The sequence below is a fragment of the Ixodes scapularis genome, unplaced genomic scaffold (genome assembly GCF_016920785.2).
Source record: "Ixodes scapularis isolate PalLabHiFi unplaced genomic scaffold, ASM1692078v2 PGA_scaffold2__306_contigs__length_199485367, whole genome shotgun sequence".
NCBI classification, from domain to species: Eukaryota; Metazoa; Arthropoda; class Arachnida; order Ixodida; family Ixodidae; genus Ixodes; species Ixodes scapularis.
The window spans coordinates 123619493-123642029 of NW_024609857.1; the positions used below are offsets into that span (position 1 = coordinate 123619493).

General features: G+C 45.8%; 1 protein-coding gene across 1 annotated transcript in view; it reads left to right on the forward strand.

Annotated features, from left to right (window-relative positions):
• The window catches only part of LOC115316841 (nascent polypeptide-associated complex subunit alpha, muscle-specific form), a 39133-nt gene extending 24660 nt beyond the window's left edge, over positions 1–14473 (forward strand). Inside the window, exons 12-16 of the mRNA XM_040219483.3 lie at positions 1054–1206; positions 2645–2904; positions 5540–5694; positions 7065–7086; positions 14242–14473. Coding sequence (XP_040075417.2) covers positions 1054–1206; positions 2645–2904; positions 5540–5694; positions 7065–7086; positions 14242–14454 — 803 coding nt within the window. The 3' untranslated portion in view covers positions 14455–14473. The remainder of the gene's footprint in view (positions 1–1053; positions 1207–2644; positions 2905–5539; positions 5695–7064; positions 7087–14241) is intronic.
• Positions 14474–22537: the final 8064 nt, after the last annotated feature.

Here is a 22537-nt window from a genome sequence, read left to right on the forward strand (position 1 = left end):
CCGCAGGCTGCGCGGCAGGACCATGCAAAGCGCCTTCATCTCACTTTGTACTGACATCGCGATTGATATGGTGGGGGATATATGGGAAGCAACACAAGCAAAATTGCCTACAATTGTGCATCTGTTGCTTCTCGGTCGGCAAATATGGAGGGGGGGAGGGTTCCGCAGCAGTTTTTGAGGCTTCCTGGGGTTCCGTGAGACCAAAAAGTTTGAGAACCCCTGATATGAGAAACCACGTAAAAACTTGCCACCTCGAGGCTGTGAGTCAGTGCTTTGCTGACAGCTATCCAGGGTCAGCGGTAAGGACCATGCAAAAGAGCCAATTCGTGCAGCGTGTAAATGAGCTCACACGTAAATGAGCTCGCATGTTTTGCTGTCTTTTTAGGCTTGTAGCACCATCTCGCGGCGTGTCAGAAATGAAAGCAAATCTTCGGTAGGCCGTTCAGATGCCCTTCTCTTCTTTCCTGGAAGGCCTATCGCACCTTCTGTGCTTATCAGCATTTATCAGCATGATCGAGACTGTAAGATTTATTTATTTATTTATTTGCTTATTTACCTATATACTTCCCATAGCAGCCTGGAGGCATGCATGTGGATTGCCTCGTCCTAACATCCAGTAGCTGGTGGTGCACACGAAAACTGAGTACTACCAGCTGATGTTCCTTCGTGTCTCCGATTACGAAAGAAATCAAGCAAGCTGTAAGATATGTCTCCGTGCATAGAAAACCATGTGGTAAAGGTTCACCGGTACAGATTCTCGCTCGAGTTTAAGCCAGACGTAAGTCACCTTCCTGCAGTTGTAATAGAGGGAAGGGGGATGAGTCCTTCTCGATAGCCTAAGGCAGAAGTGTGCAGTCCAAGGTACCTTCCTCGAGTACCGACAGCTCGGTTTAGTGCCCATGTCATCTGGCTCCCATTGATGAATGTGTGGATAAGAACAGAAACCTCACCACCTTTTCCTCATTTTGGGGTTAAGAGAAAGAGGGGATCGAGCCATGAGAGATGTCTCGGAGGTCTTACTGTATTGCTTTGCATCTTCTGTTTGCCAACCAGAGAACCCGAGTTCGTGCGACGCGGCCGCCGCCGGCACCCCGTTTCGTGCCGATATCCGGGGGGCGTCTCCTCCTTGGTTCGCGGCGACTCGGAGCATCGTGCAGGCGAGGGGAGGGACTGCTCCATCGCCTCTCGCTTCCCCTGGAACCACGTGTAAGACAGGAGGAGGGAGCACAGGGAATCTAGATCTAGTGGCTAAGCTTGCAGATTGTGGTGGTCGACTCTCATTAATTCAAACTCCAGGAAGCCACAGACTTTAGCTTAAAATATCGGAAGTTTGGATTATAAGAAATTCATCTATATATGATGAGGCAAAGTTGCAATTTGCTATAGGAATATAGCTACATATACTTTTATCCACACAGACCTATTTATAAGCAGGCACAGACATAAAGAATTGGTGAATGCACAACACGCATAGAAAGAGCCATAAAAGTAAGGTTCAGAATCTCCACTCAATGAACTATTTTTATTGGTCAAATTTTATAGAGGTGGTGGGGACACAAGGGTGCCCCCCCCCCCCCCCTACCAACCCATTCCCACAAGAGAGAAAATATTGCCAGTGTATATCTATTCTTGTGTGTTTATTAGGTTGTCTTGCAATCTAGAACTGTTCATTTTTATTGTCTAAAGTCCAACAATGTCATAAAAAACAAGCTTCTACAAAAAGCATTTCTGTGCCCCTTTAATACTCCAGTCAAACAGGCTAATTTAGTGCACTTCAACCACCTGCACTTTGCCTTTAGTGTCAATTCTGTAGTGTGCCACACTACTTCTTCCTGAAGAACACACTTGGCTCCAAATGAGTTTGATGAACTCTCTTCACTCGATCGAGTGTGTGGCCTCGATAACAGTTGTTCAACTGTAAAACATAACACAGAATGCAAAAATATGGAGTAAATTCTGTTCTAAAGAGAATTAGAAATTTGTAAAAGAAAGGACAGAGTGTCATTGCAAAACGAATTGTGGGGTGAACTTAGCCTTACAGTTTAGGCTGATCGGTTCTAAGGTTAATGCCGCGGTGAATCGATAGAAGACGATGACAAAGTCCGTCATTTCAGTGATACCTTGCTTAGCAGGGGAGGATAGAACCTGCACTTGTTTTAGCATGAAGCTGTACGAGGTAACACAATAATCAACCTAATAAGGCAGTGTTGGGGCCTTGTTGTAGGCCTCTGTGGAACGAAGCGGAATGCTTCTTTATCTTGCAATGATCGATCAGAATCATCCAATTTGCATAAAGATCATTCATGAATGTAACATTGTTTTTAATGTGTCTTTATTAAATAGACAAAATATCGGTAGGGCCGAGACATTAATGTCTCGGTTATTCCGGTAACTGTAACAATTTACGTGTCTAATTGTACTCTATCCATCGTCATTGCCATCATTTGCAAGTGACTCTAATTTTTCCGTGCGGCAGTGAAACATTTCTAGTGACGTTCGGTGAGCTGCATTGCACTCGGTTGAACTGCACTAAATTAGCCTGTCTTACTGGGCTATAGGCTTTTATTGCACACGCTGCCAGGCTGCGGTGCACTCTCCACTCGGCCGCGCACTGCATCCCGCACACTTTCGTCGGAATCGGCAGGCATCCGAAGCAGTCCGGTGGAGGATTCTCCGGCGAGCCGCGACTCTGAGCCCTCGGAGCGTTGGCAGGGCTCTCCCTCCTCGGAGGGGGAGGACGACGGGTGGGTGGAAGAGCAATGGGAGAAGAGGCCACGCCCCTGCCCTCCCCCTCGCCTGCTGGCCAATCAAGAGGTGCTGGTGCCACGCATGCTCAGCACCATCGCCGAGATGGAGACCCCGGACCTGTCTTCATCCACGGGCACCAGCAGCTCTGCAGAATCGGTGGGTACAGCGTTGAAGTCTCGGTTTCCTAATTGTGGTATTTTCTACTGGTGTAGAGTCCGCACCCGCCACGTAGTCTGCGCGTAAAATCCTTATGGCGTGGCGCACCTTCGAAAATGCCCACTTTGTTTGTGCACAGAGTAGATTGCATCATTAAGAAATCATCACTAACATAACCGTCGTTAAAAAAAATTAATGAAGTCTCGTCATAATGAACACTCTTCAAACGGCAAGTACCTGTTATTCTGTGCCGCCCAAAATTTAACTAATGAACATTATAGTCTGGAAATGTCCCATTTAACACTTGATGACACTACAGCTCTTTGAAAGTACCACATGAATCAGTTGTGTAATCGATTGTAAAGCTCCCCTAGGTCGGTAATTTATTATTTGAAATAAGAGTTTGCCCGAGTCGAGAAAAAAAATTATTATGAAAGAATTAGCGTTATGGAGCATTGTGGCACGTATTACGACAGAGAAGGAAAATAAAATAAAGTTGACTCTCTTTTGATCCTATTCATTATGAAGAATAAATGCCACAGCAGCCCTTTGCGTCATCCAATGTTTTCACGCAAGCTAGGCATATCCTAATAGAAAATGCCTTTTTTTTTCTTACTTTGGCAAATTTAAGGGGTGCTGGTTGCCTCAGTAGCTTTGAGGCGGAGCGCCGGCCTACGGATCCCGGAGTGGCAGGTTCGAATCCTGGCCGAGGTGCCAGGGTTCGATCCAATGGAGACGTGACCATGCTCCAGTGTGATCATGTTCCGGTGCGAAAAAGCAGATGAAGAGGTTATCGTCCACATTTTTGCACTGCCAGTCTCCCACCTGTTGCTCGAGCAATAAATAGCTTTAGCCAGACACCTCAACAACCATTACTGGGAACTCTCGCGGCGTGCGGGCAAAAACTGATCGCAGCGCCCCTGGTGAGCTTGCAGTCTCTGGTAGCAGAAAAACTCCTTGGAATGCATTGGCTTTGCCTATTTCCACTCGAGGGTACCGAAAAAAAAAAAAAAAACAGCATTGCGACGTTTTGTTTGTTTGTTTGTTTTTGGCTTTGATTGTGAAAAGTACATCATCATTTTATGAATAAATAATGTCTTTATTCTTTTAAAAAGTTTTTTCTTGACTGTTAAGGGGCAGTTTTGTCTTTTTAGCCAAGAAAAAAAAAATTTGGATGTCCAGTCGGTGTGGCATGCAAAACATAAATCTGTCTGTGTGCTTTTTTTTTTACGACTTAAAGATCTAAATTTTTTTTAAACTAAGCTATGGCCCAACTGTGGTGTTTCAATCAATCACCTTACCTTTGCTGTTAACATTTCCCTTTTCACAAATGTCTCATTTATGCCTGTCTTGTCAAAAAGACAATCTGTCTCATCATGCTGACACCATCGCCAACTATAAAAATAAAAGGCAGCAGAAAACCCAGATCAAGTGTTGCCGTAAAAGCTGCCGGGCGATGTTCGAGGACACAAATGCTTAGAAAGCACCACTGTAGTCGAAGTAAACAAACACGACGACACGGGCGTTTCTGCCGTCTTGAGAGCGACACGGGCGTTTCTGCCGCCACGACATCGCCGCACGAGTAGGTGGATCTTCCCTTCTAGTACGTGCTGGGTTAACATAGTGACACACGACGAAAATTCATAGTCAAGGATAGCGCTTTTACGCGGAACGATGAGCTTCCACCACGCCGTCTACGACGACGATCACAACCGACGCCATGTTCGCGGATAGAAGAAGCCGGCCCGCAACCGGCATGCAACGCGCGCGAACACTTCTCCTCGACCTGCAATTGGTCTGTCGTTGCGGTTGTTTTCCAACGCAGCGGAGGGACGCACGCATATGAACGACACGTGCATGCGTCCCTTTGTCGCTATGGTAACTGAAGCCTCTCTCTTCGCTTCCCCCTGCTTCTTCGAGCAACCTCCTTGCCCCGCGAGTGCCGCTTGCGGCTAGCGCCGTCAGCACCGTTATCTTGTGTCGCACAGGGAAGCGTGCTCGCTGGTCCGGTTGTCGGCGCGGTCGGCGGGCTGTTCCAGAAACTGCACTATAACCGGTATTTCCCTTCGCGCGCCTGCACTTGTAAGTGGTAGGTAATTACATGGAGTTCTATGGGAGGCGAACCGGTGATTTAAAAAAACTGCGTTATACCCGGTCCTGCACTATAAGCGGTTACGTTGTAAGTGATCTATACTGTATTGCTCTTTCATTGCCTGCGACAAAAAGTCTAAGCCCGGAAATGTTACATCATTTGCTGTGGATGGAAAAGTGTTGACTGCAATTTCGAATTTCGGTGAACCACTCGTCTTTGCAGGCTCAATGTTTCGCGAATTTCGCAAAGCATACTTTTCAGAAGTGTTTTGCGGACACAAAATTTCTTTATATGGAACGACGTGCTATGCATCCATTACGATGAAGTGACGAAGTACTTGCGAGATGAATTGTTCGCAATATTTTTCAGTTCGCAAAATTTGCAAAAGCTAGGTCTTTGCGAAAATTTCAATCGTTTACAGTAACTGGCAATGATTTTAAGCGACATGGATGAAGCATACCTTATTCGGTTGCTCTGGAGGCATCCAATGCCCTCTGTTGGCTCAAGACGTAATCTCGCCCCAAAAACCTTGTTTCGTCCCAGGGAAGGGCAGCTGCTTGCGTGCCAGTGCCTCGCCCGGGCCAGGCCAGCGGCGGCATGGAGCACCTCTTCAGCACTGTGGAACATCAGCTGGACAAGCTCCAGTCGGGACTCCGGTCCCTGCCCAAGCCTGCCTGCGACTCTCCCCGTCAACAGCTGTGAGTTCTGGCGTCGCCGCATTCCGGTGGTGTTGGTGGCCCTCTCGGCGAGTGTGAAATGACCCGGCTCAAAAAGAAACTTAGCGAAATATCGCTTGGACGTTCTTCCAAGGACCTAAAGAAAAAGTTTGAATAAATAGGTAAACATTCGCTCAATCGAATCGATTGGATACAATGAAAGGTTGCCGGGCGGGAGGGGAGACGGCGGCGTGCGAATGGGCGGGGCAGGCCTTTTGCGGAAGTTTGTTTAACTAGAGTTTGATCAAGTGGTGTTTCGCCATACCACTGTACTCCGTTTCGCCTATTGTGCCTGAAGCATTTCTTCGACTAGTGCGTTTACAGTGTCCCCAAATGTGGTCTCTTGATTTCTGATCGGTGGCGTCCCAGAAGTGTCACACCATTGCCTGTCGCAGTTTGGGCGGTGGCAATGCAGCTGAGGGGGAGATGGACATGGCAGACACTTGTGGCCATTGACGGGCTACATGAATTACGTAGCCTGCGTAGCCACTTATATAGCCATTCGCAGGCTATTTAAATTATGAGCATAAAAGGGGCAGTGGGAGAGACTCTTTATCTTGGCTGAAATGTTGCTATAATTCAGTTTTTAACCATTTTTGTTTTTTTTTCTTGCTCAATATTTGAAACGGAACCTACTGGGACGTATGCCTTATTTCTAAAAATAAACTTGCTCATCCATTTTGTACTTTCTGTGACCATTTCTATGTACTCTATTACAAAAGATAATGAGTAATATGCTTTAATATCAAAAGACAAACTTACTGCTTAGCGATGACCTGCTAACATATATATTTGCGTCTGCTCCAAAATAACTATTTGCCTGTTAGAAGTTTAATGCCTCTTCCATCTCTGGTAGAGAAAAAAAAAAAACATAAAACCTACCCAAATATTTTTATTTTTTTTTTATTGTAGGAAATGTTTTTTTGCCAGCCACTGTTCATCATTCAATCGGCTCGATTTGAAATAAACTGGCTTTACGTAAACTTACTCCAGTAGCCAGAATAATGATATCCCTAACCTCGTATAAGGTGAAACGAAATAAATTTTATACTTTTATGGTACCCATAAAACTGATCCACAGTGCAGCATAGTGCAACATTAATTGCAGTTTTAGCACCGTTGAGGTCAGAATTCTTCACTTCTAAATCTTGTGAGCAAATTTATCAGAATGTTGCACCAAGAAAAGTTTTTCTGGATGTTGGGTAGAAATAAGCTTGCCGTGCTTTCTGTTCTGCGAAAGCAGTGGTAAAGGCCTCCTTTTTCTTCCTGTTCCAGAAATTGTGACGTTCCCCATATCGCAATGTTTTGGTCACGCTTTTGTTACAATATCATTTATGTCTCTTTTATTGCAGGCAATCTGAGGCGACTTTTGAGGTGAGTAGGGGCAGTTTTTTATCAGTCTTTCTAATAGGATGGCTCGAAGCACACCTACGGCAGTTTTCGCCTCTTAAGAATGGTGTCACGACACGGTCCTCATTTTTGGGGAACCTCTGGCTGCAGCGTTCATTCCCTCTGTGAGGCGTCCCTGGGGTTTGACAATGAATTGATTCGTGTGGGGCCTACATTTTGGGATGGCTGAGGTACAGCTGCAACGGAAAACGATCAGCACAAGTGACCGAGGACCAAAGCGGCAAAATCGGGACACACGACGCTATTGTTCCCGACCGCATAGATAGCGAGTGCCATGTACGTCCCATGTTTCAAAGCGGGGGTGGCCGGCAGAAAGCAGCCCATCCTAAAGCCCGCATTTCGAAAGCTATCTGATCTCTCACTTTTCGGCCGAGCGATGTGCCAACGTCGTTGCACACGTGAGCCCGTTATTATTTTTTTGTTTTTTAATGCAGGCGTTTTGGGCGATTAGGAGCCGACGAGCCAATCGAACGACAACGAAAGTGCAACGTCACTGCGTTCATCACCTTCGTGTGTGTGTGTTTTTGCCTTCTAATCCACCCAAACGCATGAATGTACCGTGGCATTGCAGTTTTGATCCTTCATTGTGCAGGGGTTCCACAGCTGCCAACAGAAGGTAGTCTTTCGAAAGGGGTCTGTTGTCGGTTTGGGGAAAACAGTGACAAAGGAAGTACTGCCGCTCACAACACCTGCGCAAAAAAAAAAAAAAATAATATAAATTGGTTTACGTGCGTAAACACATTGTCACGTTGCTCTCCTGAAAAGTGAGTTGTAAGATTTTTTCTAAATGCGGGCTTTAGGATGGGCTGCTTTCTGTTGGCCACCGCACTTTGCAAGGTAGAGTACCTGGCCCTATCGCTATCGGTGTGTTTGGGAACGATGGCGCCGCGAGTCGGGACTTTGCTGTTTTGGTCATTGGTGACTTCTGCTAATCATTTTCCGTTGCAGCTGTACTTCATTTTGGAGAATTTCATAACTATATAGAGCAATCCTGAACGTGATGCGAGGATGGGTTTCCAAGGATACGAGTTTAAGGGGAAAGAATAAAAGTATGTAGGTCTAAAACCCAATCTTAATAAACCCACATTGACGAGCACCAATGCGAGCGTATTCCAGGTAAAACTGAAGCTTGCTGTTTTGCATGTAAACGTTACCTGTGCCTCCTCATCTGCTGGCCATCTTTGGTAACTCGTTGCAATCGCTCATGGTACTGGCCAATGGACCTTTAAAGGGACCATGAAATGATTTTAAAATCGAATTTCATCCACCGCACGTCGTAAAAGGTGTGAAAAGAAACAAAAACACAAAACTAGGGAGCCAAAAAAAAATTATTTGCTATAGAACTTTTAAAAGAAAACTGGACTCTTTTGCGCCTTCCTTCCTTCGCCTGTTCACTACGATGCATCCGCGGAAATGGAGCACGTCAGCCAAATCCAGGTCGCCTATTGGGTAAGAGCCTACCTCACCAGCACCGCGATCGTAAACAATAAATAGCCGGCGAATGTTTCCTAAAAGTTTTGTTAAATAATATTCAGATCCACATTTTGTAGCATAATTAGAGATGTGTGGCGAAAATTGCCAAATTTGATAATGCTGAGAGCCCAGCGCCATCTATCGTGTGGTAAACGAAGCAACCACTGCGCGTGCGCAGTAGGGCAGGGCCGAGTTCAGAACAGTTATTTCCTTTGGTTTCCTTCCTCTCAGAACTCTGACTGACTGAACGTTTATTTTTCTACGTCTTCATCTCGCGCGTGCCGACTTCAAGCAGCAAGAAAAAAATGTACTTAAAACAGACCACGACGAACAAGAACGCTGGATCCACAAACACCCGAGAAGAGCGACAACAGCCGCGAATCCCGCTCCTACGAAGCTCTCAGGATATAGGCCTAGCAGGCACTCCGACTCGGCGCAGCGTTGCTTCGTCGCAAGACCGTCTGTCTGCCTACGACCGGCTGGCGTGCTGAATGGAATATGCCCGCGCTACCCTTGTGGACCCTTCCCGTATTATAGTTTGATCGCTGACCTCAATTTTAGGTTAAGAGGTGAGGTCAATCTCTTCCCCTTGTTTTCCGAGGCAGGGTTGACGAACACTCGTCGAAAAGGGACCCTCGTCAATTCTCTCTTCTTGTTTTGTGTGATATAGAGCTGAAATAAACGCTGTATGGATTACCTTCGTAACACGGTATGTACACTTTGTTATTGGTATGCCATTTTTATTCTGACAGACTGCACGTCACTGTCGAGCTGTAACAGTTCGTGGGAGGTATACGCGCAATACCGGTCCAACCTTTCTTTGCCGAGTGTCGCGTCAGTATCGAGTTGCCATCGTAAAAGATCGGTCCCGAAGCGCTTACCAACAGCGCGAATACAGCACTTCCATCAAACGCGCGCGTCCGCTCCGAGTGTGAACAGGTATTTACGTGACTCTTGCTGACACTCGTAGTTCAAACGTATCTTTTTTAACGTCGGCTCGCTCCTGCATCTCCGAGACCGCGAAAAACGCCGCGGCAATTTGTTTCCATCTACGTCGCTTTGCAAACGACTGACACTGGCCGCCTTTTACCAACAATGACAGTTGGGTTAACTTCTGGAGTCTTCACCGGAAGACTCGCTGCACTTCCCAACAGGCATAACGGCGTATGGGACTAGTCCCATGCTGTCGCTGTAGCGCAACGTATCTCATTGAATTTCGCTCAGCTGTGATGCGGCGATGAGAGGCGCCGATTCAGAAAATACGTTGGTGACATCGGCGCAGTAAAACCTACCGGCACACCCCAACTCGTCGCCGCTAATGCTCCCATCTCCAACTGCCGAGAGAACTTCCGGTTCCGGAAGCAGCGTACGTCACGGCTTGTTTTGCGGTCAAGAAAAAGTCGATATTTCATTAATTTTTTGTGTAGAAGTTAATAAACCGAGACGAAAACGGATGCCTGTTCGGCATTCAGTGAACATTGACGGTTTAATGTAAAAGTTATCTGGAAAAAGTAAAGTCATTTCATGGTCCCTTTAAGTGTGGAACATTGTGCAGAAGGGATACAAGTGGCATAGAGTAGCATGACAAATGGTGCATGCAACTTCGTCGTTGTCTGCGGAGACCGCCTGTGAGAAGTGAAGAAAAAAAACACCGCCGGGTGTCGTTACGTGACTTCCGGCCAACTCTCTCCTCCTCTACATTTCTCCCTCCTCCTCGACACACGTCACCTGCATGTCGCGGCCATAAGCTTCTGTGCTCAAGCTTTGGTTTGGAGCAATTGATTATTTTGGCTTTATTACAGATGTGCACGCCTCTGTAGCAAAATATTCATTCGGTAGTCTTCTGACACCATATTAAATCTCCTAAAAATATTTAAAGAGAAATTTTGGCAGTGTCAGTGTTTCTTTTAAAAAACACTATAATGGAAAACAAAATTTTAGAAAACATAAATCAAACACTTTTTTTTCAATTTTTCTACAAAAAAAGTATATATATTTGCGCAATATTTACTTTGTTACACGCAATTTATGTGGAGTTCACGGCCCACCCCAAACACTGATCAGTGGCCCCGCCCCTTACTACTGAATTGGCTTGGCTGCTTAGCCGAACAGGCTAGCAAGCTTAGTGTCTCCCTTTCACAACATCCGGTGTGTTTAGTCTGGTGCCTCGCACCACCAGCCCACGACACATCGCATGCACACTTGTGATCAGGATCTGCAGAAGACATTTGCCAATAATCCGTAAACTCTCCCAACGGTTTGAGTTGAACCCTCTTTACAATGTAGGCTGTGGCAGAGGTCAGAGCTACATACAGGGGAGTGTTTGACCAGCTGGCATGGCCTCGTTGACAGCTCGTTAACTACGTCACTGCCACGCCACGCGAATGCACTGGCCACGCCCGTTTCACCGTCTTCCCAATTGACGCTGGGGACCTATGCATGATGCTTGGCTCGGTTTCCTCCAACAAACAACGGTTTAGTGTGTTTTAAGTCATCCGCTAGCAGTATTTGGGCTTTGTCGTGTTTATTCAGGAGCCATATTAAAGGGCCCATGAAACGATTTTAACATCAATAGAATGTGCACCTGATTACCCTTTTTTTGTTAACTTCAGCACAAGGACCATAAAACACGACCACTTCTCTTGAAATGTCGCAAATGCGCTGCGAAACCGCAAAAACAAAAAGGAACTATTTCTTGACTTGACTTCACGTACGGCGGCCAAAGGAACTAACTTTGTGACATCACGGCGGGTGCGGTTATTGAGATCGCTTCTCAACAAGTATATTCTCAGCTTAATGGTAGCGTTAAGAAACGATTTCGTTCCGTCATAAACAAGTGAATCGAAAGTTTTATATTTCTGTTCAGTACACGAAGTTTTCGCAGCGCCATCTATCCGGAGTACGTCAAAGCATCCCCTCCCCGCTGCCTAGCAATGTTGGCTGGCTGCTACCAGACGAGCGGTGTGATCAACGCGATATAAAAACCACGTTTCGGCAGCTTGCTTGGTTCGGTTTCTTTCTCGTGCGCCTGGTTCGCCTGCCTGCAACTATACTTCGTTTCAGCTTATGTTGTACCGCAGCGAAGGCTAGAAGCGCGAACTCGTAGCGTTGGGAGCTGCCCTTGGTGCACGAGAGCTTGTGCCGCCGAGACGTGCCCTAAAGCAAGGAGCTCACACTTGTAGCTTTTCCTGCGGTACAGCACAAGGTGAAACAGAGCATAGGAAGTATTCACTGGCGGCCATAGCTGTGCGCGCGACTGCTGAGCGCGTGCTGATGGCTAGCTTCCAGGGTTCTTTTGCAACGTGCATTCCACACCGTCAAAATGGCCGGTCTTAGCAGCCTATTAATGGGGAGAGAGGGGAGAGTCTGTTCTCGCTGTAGCAACGTCCACAGCGCTAAGGAGAGGACAAGACCGGTAGCCGCGTACCCCGCAGCGCATCATGCGCACATGACCCGGGAAACATAGTATGAGTTGAGGGGCATCTCCAAACGCCATCTTATTTGGCCGGAAGTCCGAAAATCATTTCATGGGTCCTTTAAGTTAGTTCCAGGTTACCTCATCTATACTCCCTCCAAACGCCGTGTCACCAGCCCGTTCATACTCTACCCGGACGGTCTGTGCATCATGCAAATTACACTCGCGTAAATTTTGCAATTTTCAGTTCTAGTTAACTCCTCTTGTTATTATAACAATGCGCTACGATAACAGCTCCTAATTTGCAGCTGAGGGGCTTTCCGTACAGTGTTCTGATAAGCGAACGTATACGAGAATGCCATCGTTGCCCATGTTTTCGAAAAAAAATATTTGTTAGATTTGAAAGTGAGCTAAAGCCTTTCGTCCGAGAGTTCCCCAAAGTTTCGTTTCTTCCTAACTGCATTTCCTCTTGACTATGCAACAAGCTTGACTATGCGTCAAACGAAATGGCTGGATTGAAGCGATTGCTACTCCTGATGTGGGATGACCACGCCGTGCATGCTTACTGCGTGCCTCCACTGAACTATCTCGGCAAAGAAACAGCGATCATATTCTCCGAACATCTAGGAAGCCGGAAGGTTAGAAAGAAAGAAAGAAAATAAATGAAGGTTGTGCTAGTTTGCTGTAATTAAAAGCGGTGCCAGCCCTAGCGTTTGTGGTAATGTTGGAGTCATCTATTTCATAACGGAAGGCTACGAAATAAACAAAGCTACTCGGCATCAGGTGGCTCTTTGCAAATGGTAAGCTTGCTCGTTTTAATAGATTTAACTCGATTGATTAGCCATTTCTAACGGCGCTGAGTTCCCAGCATCTATAATTGTGTCATTACATTAAAATTAATGGAAGATGGAAAAAAAACTAGCTTTTTCATACAAGAAATAACATTTATTAAAAGACATCAAATAATAATTTCGCGGTTTGAAGAAGGCAGGGAAAAACGCTTCACAGGTGGAACGTCCCTGTTTCTTGCTCCAATTATCACTTTACGACATTGCATGCGAGCTTTGTGTTGCAACTAGTTCGCTAGTTTTCGTCAAATGAAAACTAAGTTTCAAGACGAAACAAGCATTCTTACCTCACAAGGACTGGAGCCTTCTGTGAGCGTCCACAATTGTTGCACTTGATGTTATTCAACTACATTTGGCGACATTTCTTTCTTTTTTTTTCCTTTTAGAATTATAAGAAAAAATTAATACTGTGACGACTGTGTTTGAAACTTTCAGTCACACAACAAACACCAATTTTCTCACCAGAAAACCTTGAAATAAAGGTCTGTACACGGGATACAATGCGTCCCTGCATGCACATGCAGGGACACATGGTCTAATTAGCTACAAGCGTAGGTCAGGAAGTGCCGGGATCGGTAATGGTTGACAGGACCGTGCCGTTGCCCCGGCGTTTGGTTTGCTAAGTGGTTGCTAGGACTGGTGTCGGTTCTGTGGGAGGAGCGAAAGTACGGCGAGAGGTCACGGAGGACAATAGATGTCCAGACTCTTCCCCTATATATTGCTCCGGCGGAGACACGGGGCACGCGCCACGCTGCAGAAGCAGTCGACACTCAAAAGAATTGGGGTTACAACTGATGAACAAATAATTTGTAAAATATTGTTTAATTATATTTTGGTTTAAATATGGGCAATTCCAACCCTTGCACGACTACAGCCCATACACGCAGTTATACGGTGCCTTTAATAGACCGATCTCGCCAGCCAGTTCAACTGCATTGCCGCAATGATACATCGAGGGAATTTTAGTCTTTCTGGATGTGCGACAAGCTCGCTGAAGCTCTGCGCGTGCAGAGCACAAGATTACTCGGGCCCCTGCCTTTTGTGAACTAAAGTTATAGCGGCTTCACGCGTGCACCAGACGCTCCACAATATTGGTCTATATTCTATTATTGCCTTTCAATGGTTTTTGAAATATTTGGCCAGAATGTAAACGCTCGGACAAACAATTTCTTTATCCTGTGCATACCGTGAGAGTACAAGCAGAAAAATGTTTTTCGTACACTAAGCTTCATTGATAAGCCCGCATATGCGGGCTTATCAATGCAGTTTCATTGCGCCGACCATACAAAGAGGTGCAACTTACTCCACGATGCAACTTATTTTGAGCAATTGTGCTGTTCATAGGGTTCTGAGATTCAGGCCGTCAATGTGGAAAACCCGCAGGAGACTCAGCTCGTCAATGTGGAGCAGCCGACGCTCATCGGGGCCGACTTCTCCCTGAGCAGCGTGGCTCCCGAGAGGTCGCCGACAAAGGAGGCGGGGCCTGTGCGAGACCCCCTGATGCACCAGTGGCTGCGGGACCAATGGCTGCGCGACCAGTACTCCCTGCTCTCCTTCGAGAGGCACGAGGAGAGCCTCGCCCAGGCCGACCTCTAATCGACGACGTCGACACCCTTTTGACGATTGGGGGGGGGGGGGGGGGGGGACATATTTTGGGTGCACGTGATTTTAGATTTTAATCAACTTTTTATTTCACGTTTGGCTCATCAAATCTGTGTTATAATTCGGTCACTAGAAGTGGGGGAAGGGAGTTTGCAGCATGTTAATTTTTTTTTTTTTTTTTTAGTGAGTGAAGTGTAGAAATAATCACTATGGATTGTTTGAGCCTTTCATTGATTTTTACAGCCTTAGCAGGGCCGTACGCAGAAAATTTCTTTGGGGGGGGTTTTTCTGGAACACGGTGGCCATCTTGAATGGCTGTTTTTGTATTAACTTTTTTAAAAACGAGCATGTAATCGACCTATAATTAACAATGGCGAGCAACGAAATGTTTCACATGCACCATCACAGCGGGAGTGAATTGTTTCAAAGCTTACTTCCAGCTTACGACGAAATTTATTTATTGGCCCAAACTCCACTCAGTAAGCATGACTTGGGTGAGAGGAAACTGGGGGCAAGAGAAAAGAAAAATATATACAGCCATACTTGACCCAGCTCCGTAACCGCAGCCCCGCGCATCCTCCGCAGGGTCCGGTGACACTCGGAACCCCTACGACTACAGACACAGCTCGGAACAAATTTTTGTCATTCTCTTTCCATCCTCTTTTCACCGCGCAAAACACCCGATACGGGCCATACCCCCGGCAGGCCCCCCAAAGCCCCTGAGGCGTCGCAGGCTCACGTTGTTCTGAGAAGTTGGACTAACGAACAGAGAACCGATACGAGCTTCCCTCAAACGTATGTGTTTATTGCTCGAGCGAACATTTCCTCTGTGTCACCTTTATAATGGACTGAAGGGGGCGCTACGAGCCATCCCAGCCAATCCAGCTCAGAGTGTCACCTTACCCTCTGTGGTGTGCTATGCGAAGCTCAAGGTCATGTGATTCTCTCGGCCCTCGATTGGCGAAGACAATCTCTAGCATTCGCTATGGTCCACTGTGTGGTGGAACGGAGCGTGGTATGAGGATGGGGAAGCGAGGCGCCCGGGGATCTTCTGCCGAGGGGGATGGCACCCAGGCACTTGGATGAGAGGGGGAAAACAGGAGGGCGATATCGGAGTGGCTCCGAAAAGACCGGTCGTGGCCGGGTGCGTTGTGGTTTTCGGGGTGCGGCGAAGACGCGCTGGAATTCACGTGCCTCTGGTTAGCAGTAATAATAAGGAGTGCTGTGTTGTATATACAGGCACACGTGCACCCCTAACAGCATCGCTGGAACTTCAGCGGGTCCCCCACCGTGTTTCCCGATCCAGTGACTTTAGCGAAATCGAGGCCACCCCGGGCCTCTTTCGAAATGCGCCCCATCGCTCCTCCCTTCCCCAGCCGACAATGAAAAGGGGGGGCTCGAATATATTTTGGGGGGGGGGGGGGGGGGGGGGGGGGGGGGGTTCGAACCTCGAAACCCTTCCCCTGGGTACGGCCCTGAGCCTTAGTCATGTTTTTAAACTAAAGGGGGAATTTCAGGGGTGTGTAAATTGTGGTTCAAATCAAGTAGTGCTGCATCGTTTATAGCCTTCGCAATGCAGCGTAATGCTACGACAACCGGTTCTGCTAACAGTGCTGAAGCTGGGGATGGCACTGCGCTATTTGATTCGAACCGCTATTCGCGCACCCTTAGGGAATTTTATATATTTTTGTATCCATATATAATGCTTTGACCACAGAGTGCTTCTCAGCACTCGTGGATAGACAACTGTATCTGCTCTGCATTCCGAAGATTCAACTTGGGCCTGTCACAGCACTGCCTCGGCATGAAGTTGTCAAAATTTGTACGCCTGTATGTTTACGACTGCGTGAAAAAAGTTCCCTGAACTTGGCAGCCAGAATTAGCTATGAGCGTATGTCAGAAAGTCTTGGCACGCAATTCTAGAGAACTTTTTTTATTTGTACAAGAACTGGTACTTTTTAGACTTCCGGTCGAGCTTTCTTTTATCCATGCAACCACACAACGAACTGAGTCAAGTTGCGAAGTGTCCCAACCTCTTTCGGGGGTCTCACCAGTGCTGCGAAGGGAACCAAACCTTGATGCATTTCTGTATCCTTTGGACCTGCCTTTACTGCATTTCTAACATTGTGTGCGAGATGTGTGCACGGGTCAGTCCCACTATTGCACCTCCAGGAAACTTTGATGCCAGGGCACAAGTTATTCGTGCTCCTGTACATTCCAAGCATGAAGGGAAAACTACACCAAAACATTGAGGTTCACCTTGCAGCTTACTATTGCTGTAAAGCCACTCATGTTATGGCACTGCTGCTCCTATGTTTTTGTATCTTTGTATCTTGCTAGCAACCTGGCCATGTAATGAATATAATTGGAATTATGTTTCAAGGGGACATGTGTGAGGAAAACACATTATTTTATTTATTGTAACTAAAGTAAATTTCCAGTTTATAGTGTTTGTTTTCTTTATAGATCTGGTGTCTTTTATATATATATATAGCTTGTTAATTTTATCTTATGAATGCAATGCACATGCAGGAAAAACCATGTTGTGGCCATGTGCGGCATGGCAACAGGCTTAAAAAGCATAGTAAAATAAACTGATTCGCTCCCTTTAAACCATGGAGCTCGATGAACAGTAAAAATGTGTGCGAGGCATTTTATTTTCAAATAACTACAAATTGAAAATTTTCAAGGGGTTAACAAAAGTTTCTTAAACTTTTTACAAATAAAAAAAAAAGATATTCAAACCTAGATCGTTGCACTCTACGTATGCCAAATTCTTGTATTATAAGAAAATATAAGAAAGATTCTTGTCTGCAAACTGAAGACTTTTCAGAAATGTGTTTAAATGTTATCATAGATGTGCAGCGATACTCTTTTGCAGTCAGGAAAAGAATATTTTGGTAATATTTTTCTGTGGAAAATTTAAGCTATAGAAGGCTACTAAAGAGAGGAAATGGCCAGCTTTACTTATTTTAAATGTGATGGCGGCTGTCACAATTTCAAGAACCGCGCAAAAGAAAATTGCTCAAATTTATGCCATTTTTGGCTTGCTTCACTGCTGCTTCACTAGTTATGATCGCCGTTTGGCGATCATAGCTGGCGCTTATTATTTCTTTTTTTTTTTTTTTTTTTATTAAATATGATGACACCAAGATAAAACCCCAAATCAATTTTTTTTTCCTTTTCTTTTTTCTTTTTTTTTTTTAAGTTGTGCTGTGCAGCTTGGGGATTCCGGGCCGGAAGTTCGGGCCCGGGGACTCGGCGAAAAACGCGGACGCACACGCACACAAAAGTAGAATGAGAGGAATGCTATGTGCTTTTCCAACACCCCCACCAAACAGCCCACACCAGCTCTAACAAAACATTGCACAACAAAAGTTCGCTGTGTTTTTGTTTTGGGCTCCACTGGGAAAAACGATCTTGGAGCATGTCCAGTCTGATTGTTTAGTCATTTCTTTGTGTGTGTGTATGTGGAATGTCTGATGCAGTTGTGGCTACCTGCATGCACAGTCAACTTCAGTGCTAGGTGGTTGGTTCAGTAGCAGGCGACTGCACGTTGCAGTCTTCATTTTGCCCGCCCAGTGCTAAGGGCTCCCGCTGTTTCACCTCCCCTGCATCGCGGCTGTGTTCATATTAGGGAAGCAATTCTAGGTTTGTCACTGTGCCTGCAGTTTGTCTATTAAAACAAATGCTCTAACGTTTGGAAGCATCGCAATTTCTATTTTGCTGTGATCTCAGGTACAAAATCCACTTAAAGAACCGCTAAAACCCTATCTTTAGTCAGTAACGGGCTAAGAGTTAGGGGAAACTCCTTTGACCCCATTCCATTTTAGCAGAGGGAGCGCTGAAAGGGAGGTTGCCTCTCCAGCGTTTGCTCTGCTCAAGTGTAAAGGGGTGGGAATGGTTACACTTGTCTGCAGTTACGTGAAATCAGTTACCACGCTGTACTCTTGGACAACTTTCTGTGGCTATGCAGTCAAAGCTGTGGGAGCATGTGCGCTTGCTCATCTTGAGTGCCACTGCCCATCAAGGCTCTCCACGTGCACTTGTCACTTCTGACAAGTGCACGTGGTATAAGGTGTTTTCACTGACATAATTTTGTACACCATTTTGTTGTGAGCTATTGTGTGTGCCAAACTTTAGCATTCCAAGGGTTTACGTATGATCCCTCAAATGCAGACTTGGACGTAGTTCAACTACTCTACTCAAACTACTGCAGTTTAACTACTTTTCCGAGTAACTTGGTAACTTTCAATTACAACTTTATTTGCGTAATTAGTAGTTTAACTACGTTTTTTCAGGTGACTTCTACTCAAATTACTAACTACTTTCAAAATCTAGTGATAATTTTGCTAATCATAAAAGTTTGAGCACAGAAATAAATGAGACTCCTTCAGATGAATTGGCATTCCCGAACAAGGGGCCTCCTCACAATCTGTTCCCACGCCCTTCTAATCGGCAGCTGTAGAAAGTGCATCACAGGCGTCCTTGGGCCAAGGTGGCGACGAGCAGCCGAAACATGACACCGACGCTCATGAACCAGACTTGTACACGTTACTGGAAAAAAGTAACTGATTACAATTACAATTACTACAGTCAAAAAAGTAACCGATTACCGTTACTGATTACTGCCTCCCAGAAGTAATTGAACAATTACTGCAAAGTAATTCATTACTTTTCAAGTTACTTTCACGTTACTTCTTATTGCGATGACAAAAATACACAAATACACAGTAAAATATTGCGTACACAATTTTGTTTGGTTATTGCTCCCTTTTTTGTTTTCAGACCCGGACCTTGTCGTGTAGCTGACGCGTCGACCTAAGGAACAAAGCCCACTAAAAAGTCAATAGCGAGTTCCCGCTTCCCGTCGACTTTATCAGCAATCTGCAACGAGATCCGGAACTCCCCAGCCAAGGCTGGTGGCGCGCTTGTAGAAGAGCGTGGCGTAAAAGAAAAAAGGATTTGCCGACTAATCCTAGTTTTATTTTTTTTTTAGATGTTAAAAAAATGTCAATCATTTTTCCTCCATGGCTGAGTGACTATGCTGATTTTTGTGAGAAAAAAGAATTGTGGGATGAAAAATGTAATTCGTAATTGTGTAATTGATTTTGTAATTGATTACAGGAAAAAAGTAATTGAATTACTCCGAGCGTTACAGCTTGACAAATGCAATTGAAGCGTTACAAAATTACACTTAACTGTAATTGATTACAAGTAATCAATTACTTGTAACGCGTTACGTACAAGTCTGTCATGAACGCAGGCAGAGATGCTTAGTAACAAGCCTTGGTCGAGTATTGACCTAATCCGGTAATGCATGCAAGCGCCGCGCCTCTAGCTACAACCGTGAAAGACTGGAACGCTCCGAGGGTGGTTGTTTTCATGTCTGCGTTTACTGAGTTCCGACTCAAGCGGTTTGGGGTTTCCACGGGAGGCGCCACTGGAGTGACCTCAGAGCTGGGCACCTGTTTCCATGGTCGCCTCCTGTCAGCGCATACTCTCTTGCCAAGCCAGACTCCCCCGCGCACAAACGCAGACACGGCCGGATAATCCATTCATGGGAGCACATTCCCGCTTCCAGCTGCAACTGTACGAGCGACAATGCCTGTTCACGTAATCCTTCGCGTCCCCGACCTTCCACGCCAGGGAGGCCTCCTCTTTTTTTTAAAAAAGATTTACTTGTCAGGTGCGTCAGGATACCGTAGTCGCCGGCAAGGATTGTGAGTCACATTGGGGAAATCCATTTGTTTCTGTAAAACCAAAGCAATTTTTTTTTTTTTTTTAATACTGTAGCACTAACATTGCAAACGAGAAGCGCAGCCGTTCGGATTATTTCATTGTCGTGGAGCGAGACTTGATCCCTTGACGGTCAGGTGCACTCCTTCAGTGTACTCTCAAAATGTCGTGGGAATACAGAGGGGCCAGTCATAACAACCTCAACTCGCCGAAGAAAAAAAAAGAAAAGGCGGAGAGTTTGTTATAAAAAGTCCCTCTAGCTAAGGCAAACCTCCCGACCCTGCACAGCCTGTTTCTGAAATTCAACGCTGCCGTTCCATCCAGTGCGTCGTCGGTGGAACGTCTTTTTAGCTTGCCTGGGGACAACAAATGGGACAACGAGTTTGGCTGGGGACGTCTTTAGGGGGAGAAGGGGAAAACTTTCAGAGAAGAATTTTGAAACTCGACTGCTTCTGCGAGCGAGTAAACTATTTTTGTGAAAATACAAGCCATAAAATGACTGCATTTGTTTTACGCTCGCAGGGTTTTTCACGGATAAAAACTACTGTTCATTTTGCTACCAAGAAAATATAAAAAGTAACCTGGAAAGTAGTTTCAAAAGTAGCTCGCTACATTTTTATGGTAGTTAGTAGCTTACCCAATTATTACAAATGTGTAATTTTACTACCAGAAATCCCTGCATGCAACACGGCGCGCGGCCAGGGAGGAGAGTGGCTTGGTTTCGGTTTTGATCGACAAGAGATACACACAGCGTGGACTATTAACTGCCGTTATCTCGTGCCTTCTGGTCCCGAGAGCGTCATTTGTGTCTCTAAACTAAAGCATGCTTGTATTTTTGTATTGAGCCTTTTAGTTAGCGTTTCGAGGTATGTGGACGAGCCAGTGCTGGGAATCTCGACTCTGCGAAGCTCGAGATCTCGCTTGTGTACGAATCAACAAGCTGTAGCAACCAATAAGTATGCATACATCGAGCTAGCGCCTTTACATTAGTGTTGTTGATCAGGAAGTTTCGTCCGTCCAGACGAAACATAACTTTTCGCAGTTACTATTTGAACACACTTCCCATCTCTATCTGTACTGCCCCGCAGCACTGCACGAAGGGAAGTCCCCACCTGCTTGCATTCCACTAATATTCAACATGGGGTATGCGCATAAAGTTATCCTGCAATCATATAGGCACATTCGCTCATACAAACCGTTTCAGACATCTTAAAGCTAGCCCACCGTAAACAGAAGTTATTCAGAAAAGCTAAGAAAACCGGAAATCCGCAGATCCTTAACCTAGCCCGCCAAGTACAGAGGGAACTAAAGAAGAAAACCCGTGTGTCCTACACGGCCTATGTGCAGCATATCGCAGAGAAGGCCACTAGAAATCCAAAGCTTTTCTGGTCTTTCGTGAAGCGCCACAAAACGACTTCCTCTTCTCCAGTGTTCCAGAACAACGGAATAACAGTAAGAACGGCTCAAGAGACAGCTGCCATTTTCAGTACCTACTTTGCGTCCGCGTAAACACCGCGAGAAAATCCTCCGGCTCATTCCTTTCTGGGAGACCAGCCCCCACTTCCTGAGCCTCTTGCACCTTTGGACATAACCTGTGATGACACCTGGGAGGCATTGCAAAGTGTGAATCCGTCCCAACGAGCAGGGCCTGATGGCATACACCCAGCGTTCTTCAAGGCTTGTGCAAGAAAACTCTGTCCGATCCTCACCATCAGTGGCGTACCAACTTGTTTCTGAGTGGGGGGGCAAACCAGACCCTCCCTCCCAGACTTGTACGTAATCCGTTACAAGTAACGAAATTACTTGTAATCCCTTACATTTATCAGTAATTTAGTAACGGAATAATTACATATTCTCTAGAGTAATTTTAAAGTAATTCCCTTACATTTTTGACGTAACGGATTCCTTGTAATCCGTTACCTTTTTTTGGCAGATCCAACCCCCCTCCCCCCCATTTTAAATAAAGTTTTTTTTTTTTTTCATTTTTGTAAAGTTGAGCGCAGTGACACTGTCACGCGAATCGACCAGCGCAAAGGGAGGCTTTCGAGAAGGAGGTCGAGGCGGTAAGTGCACTGAAAAGAATTAACAATGTCCTTCTCGGTTATAGTTTCATAATGTCACAACACAAGACAACGCTCCGTCTACCCTACCCTTTTTGGGAGTCAGCTTTTTGCGAGCACTTAGAAAATGCTAATGGTCTTTCTTTCTTCCTCTTCCTGTTTTGCCCCAGCAGGACGCATCTTATCTCAAGCAGATATTTTTACAAATGAAACATAATGGTGGCTGACATAGACTTGATATTCTGGGCTTGGGGAGAGAGTAAATTCGTGAGTGGGGC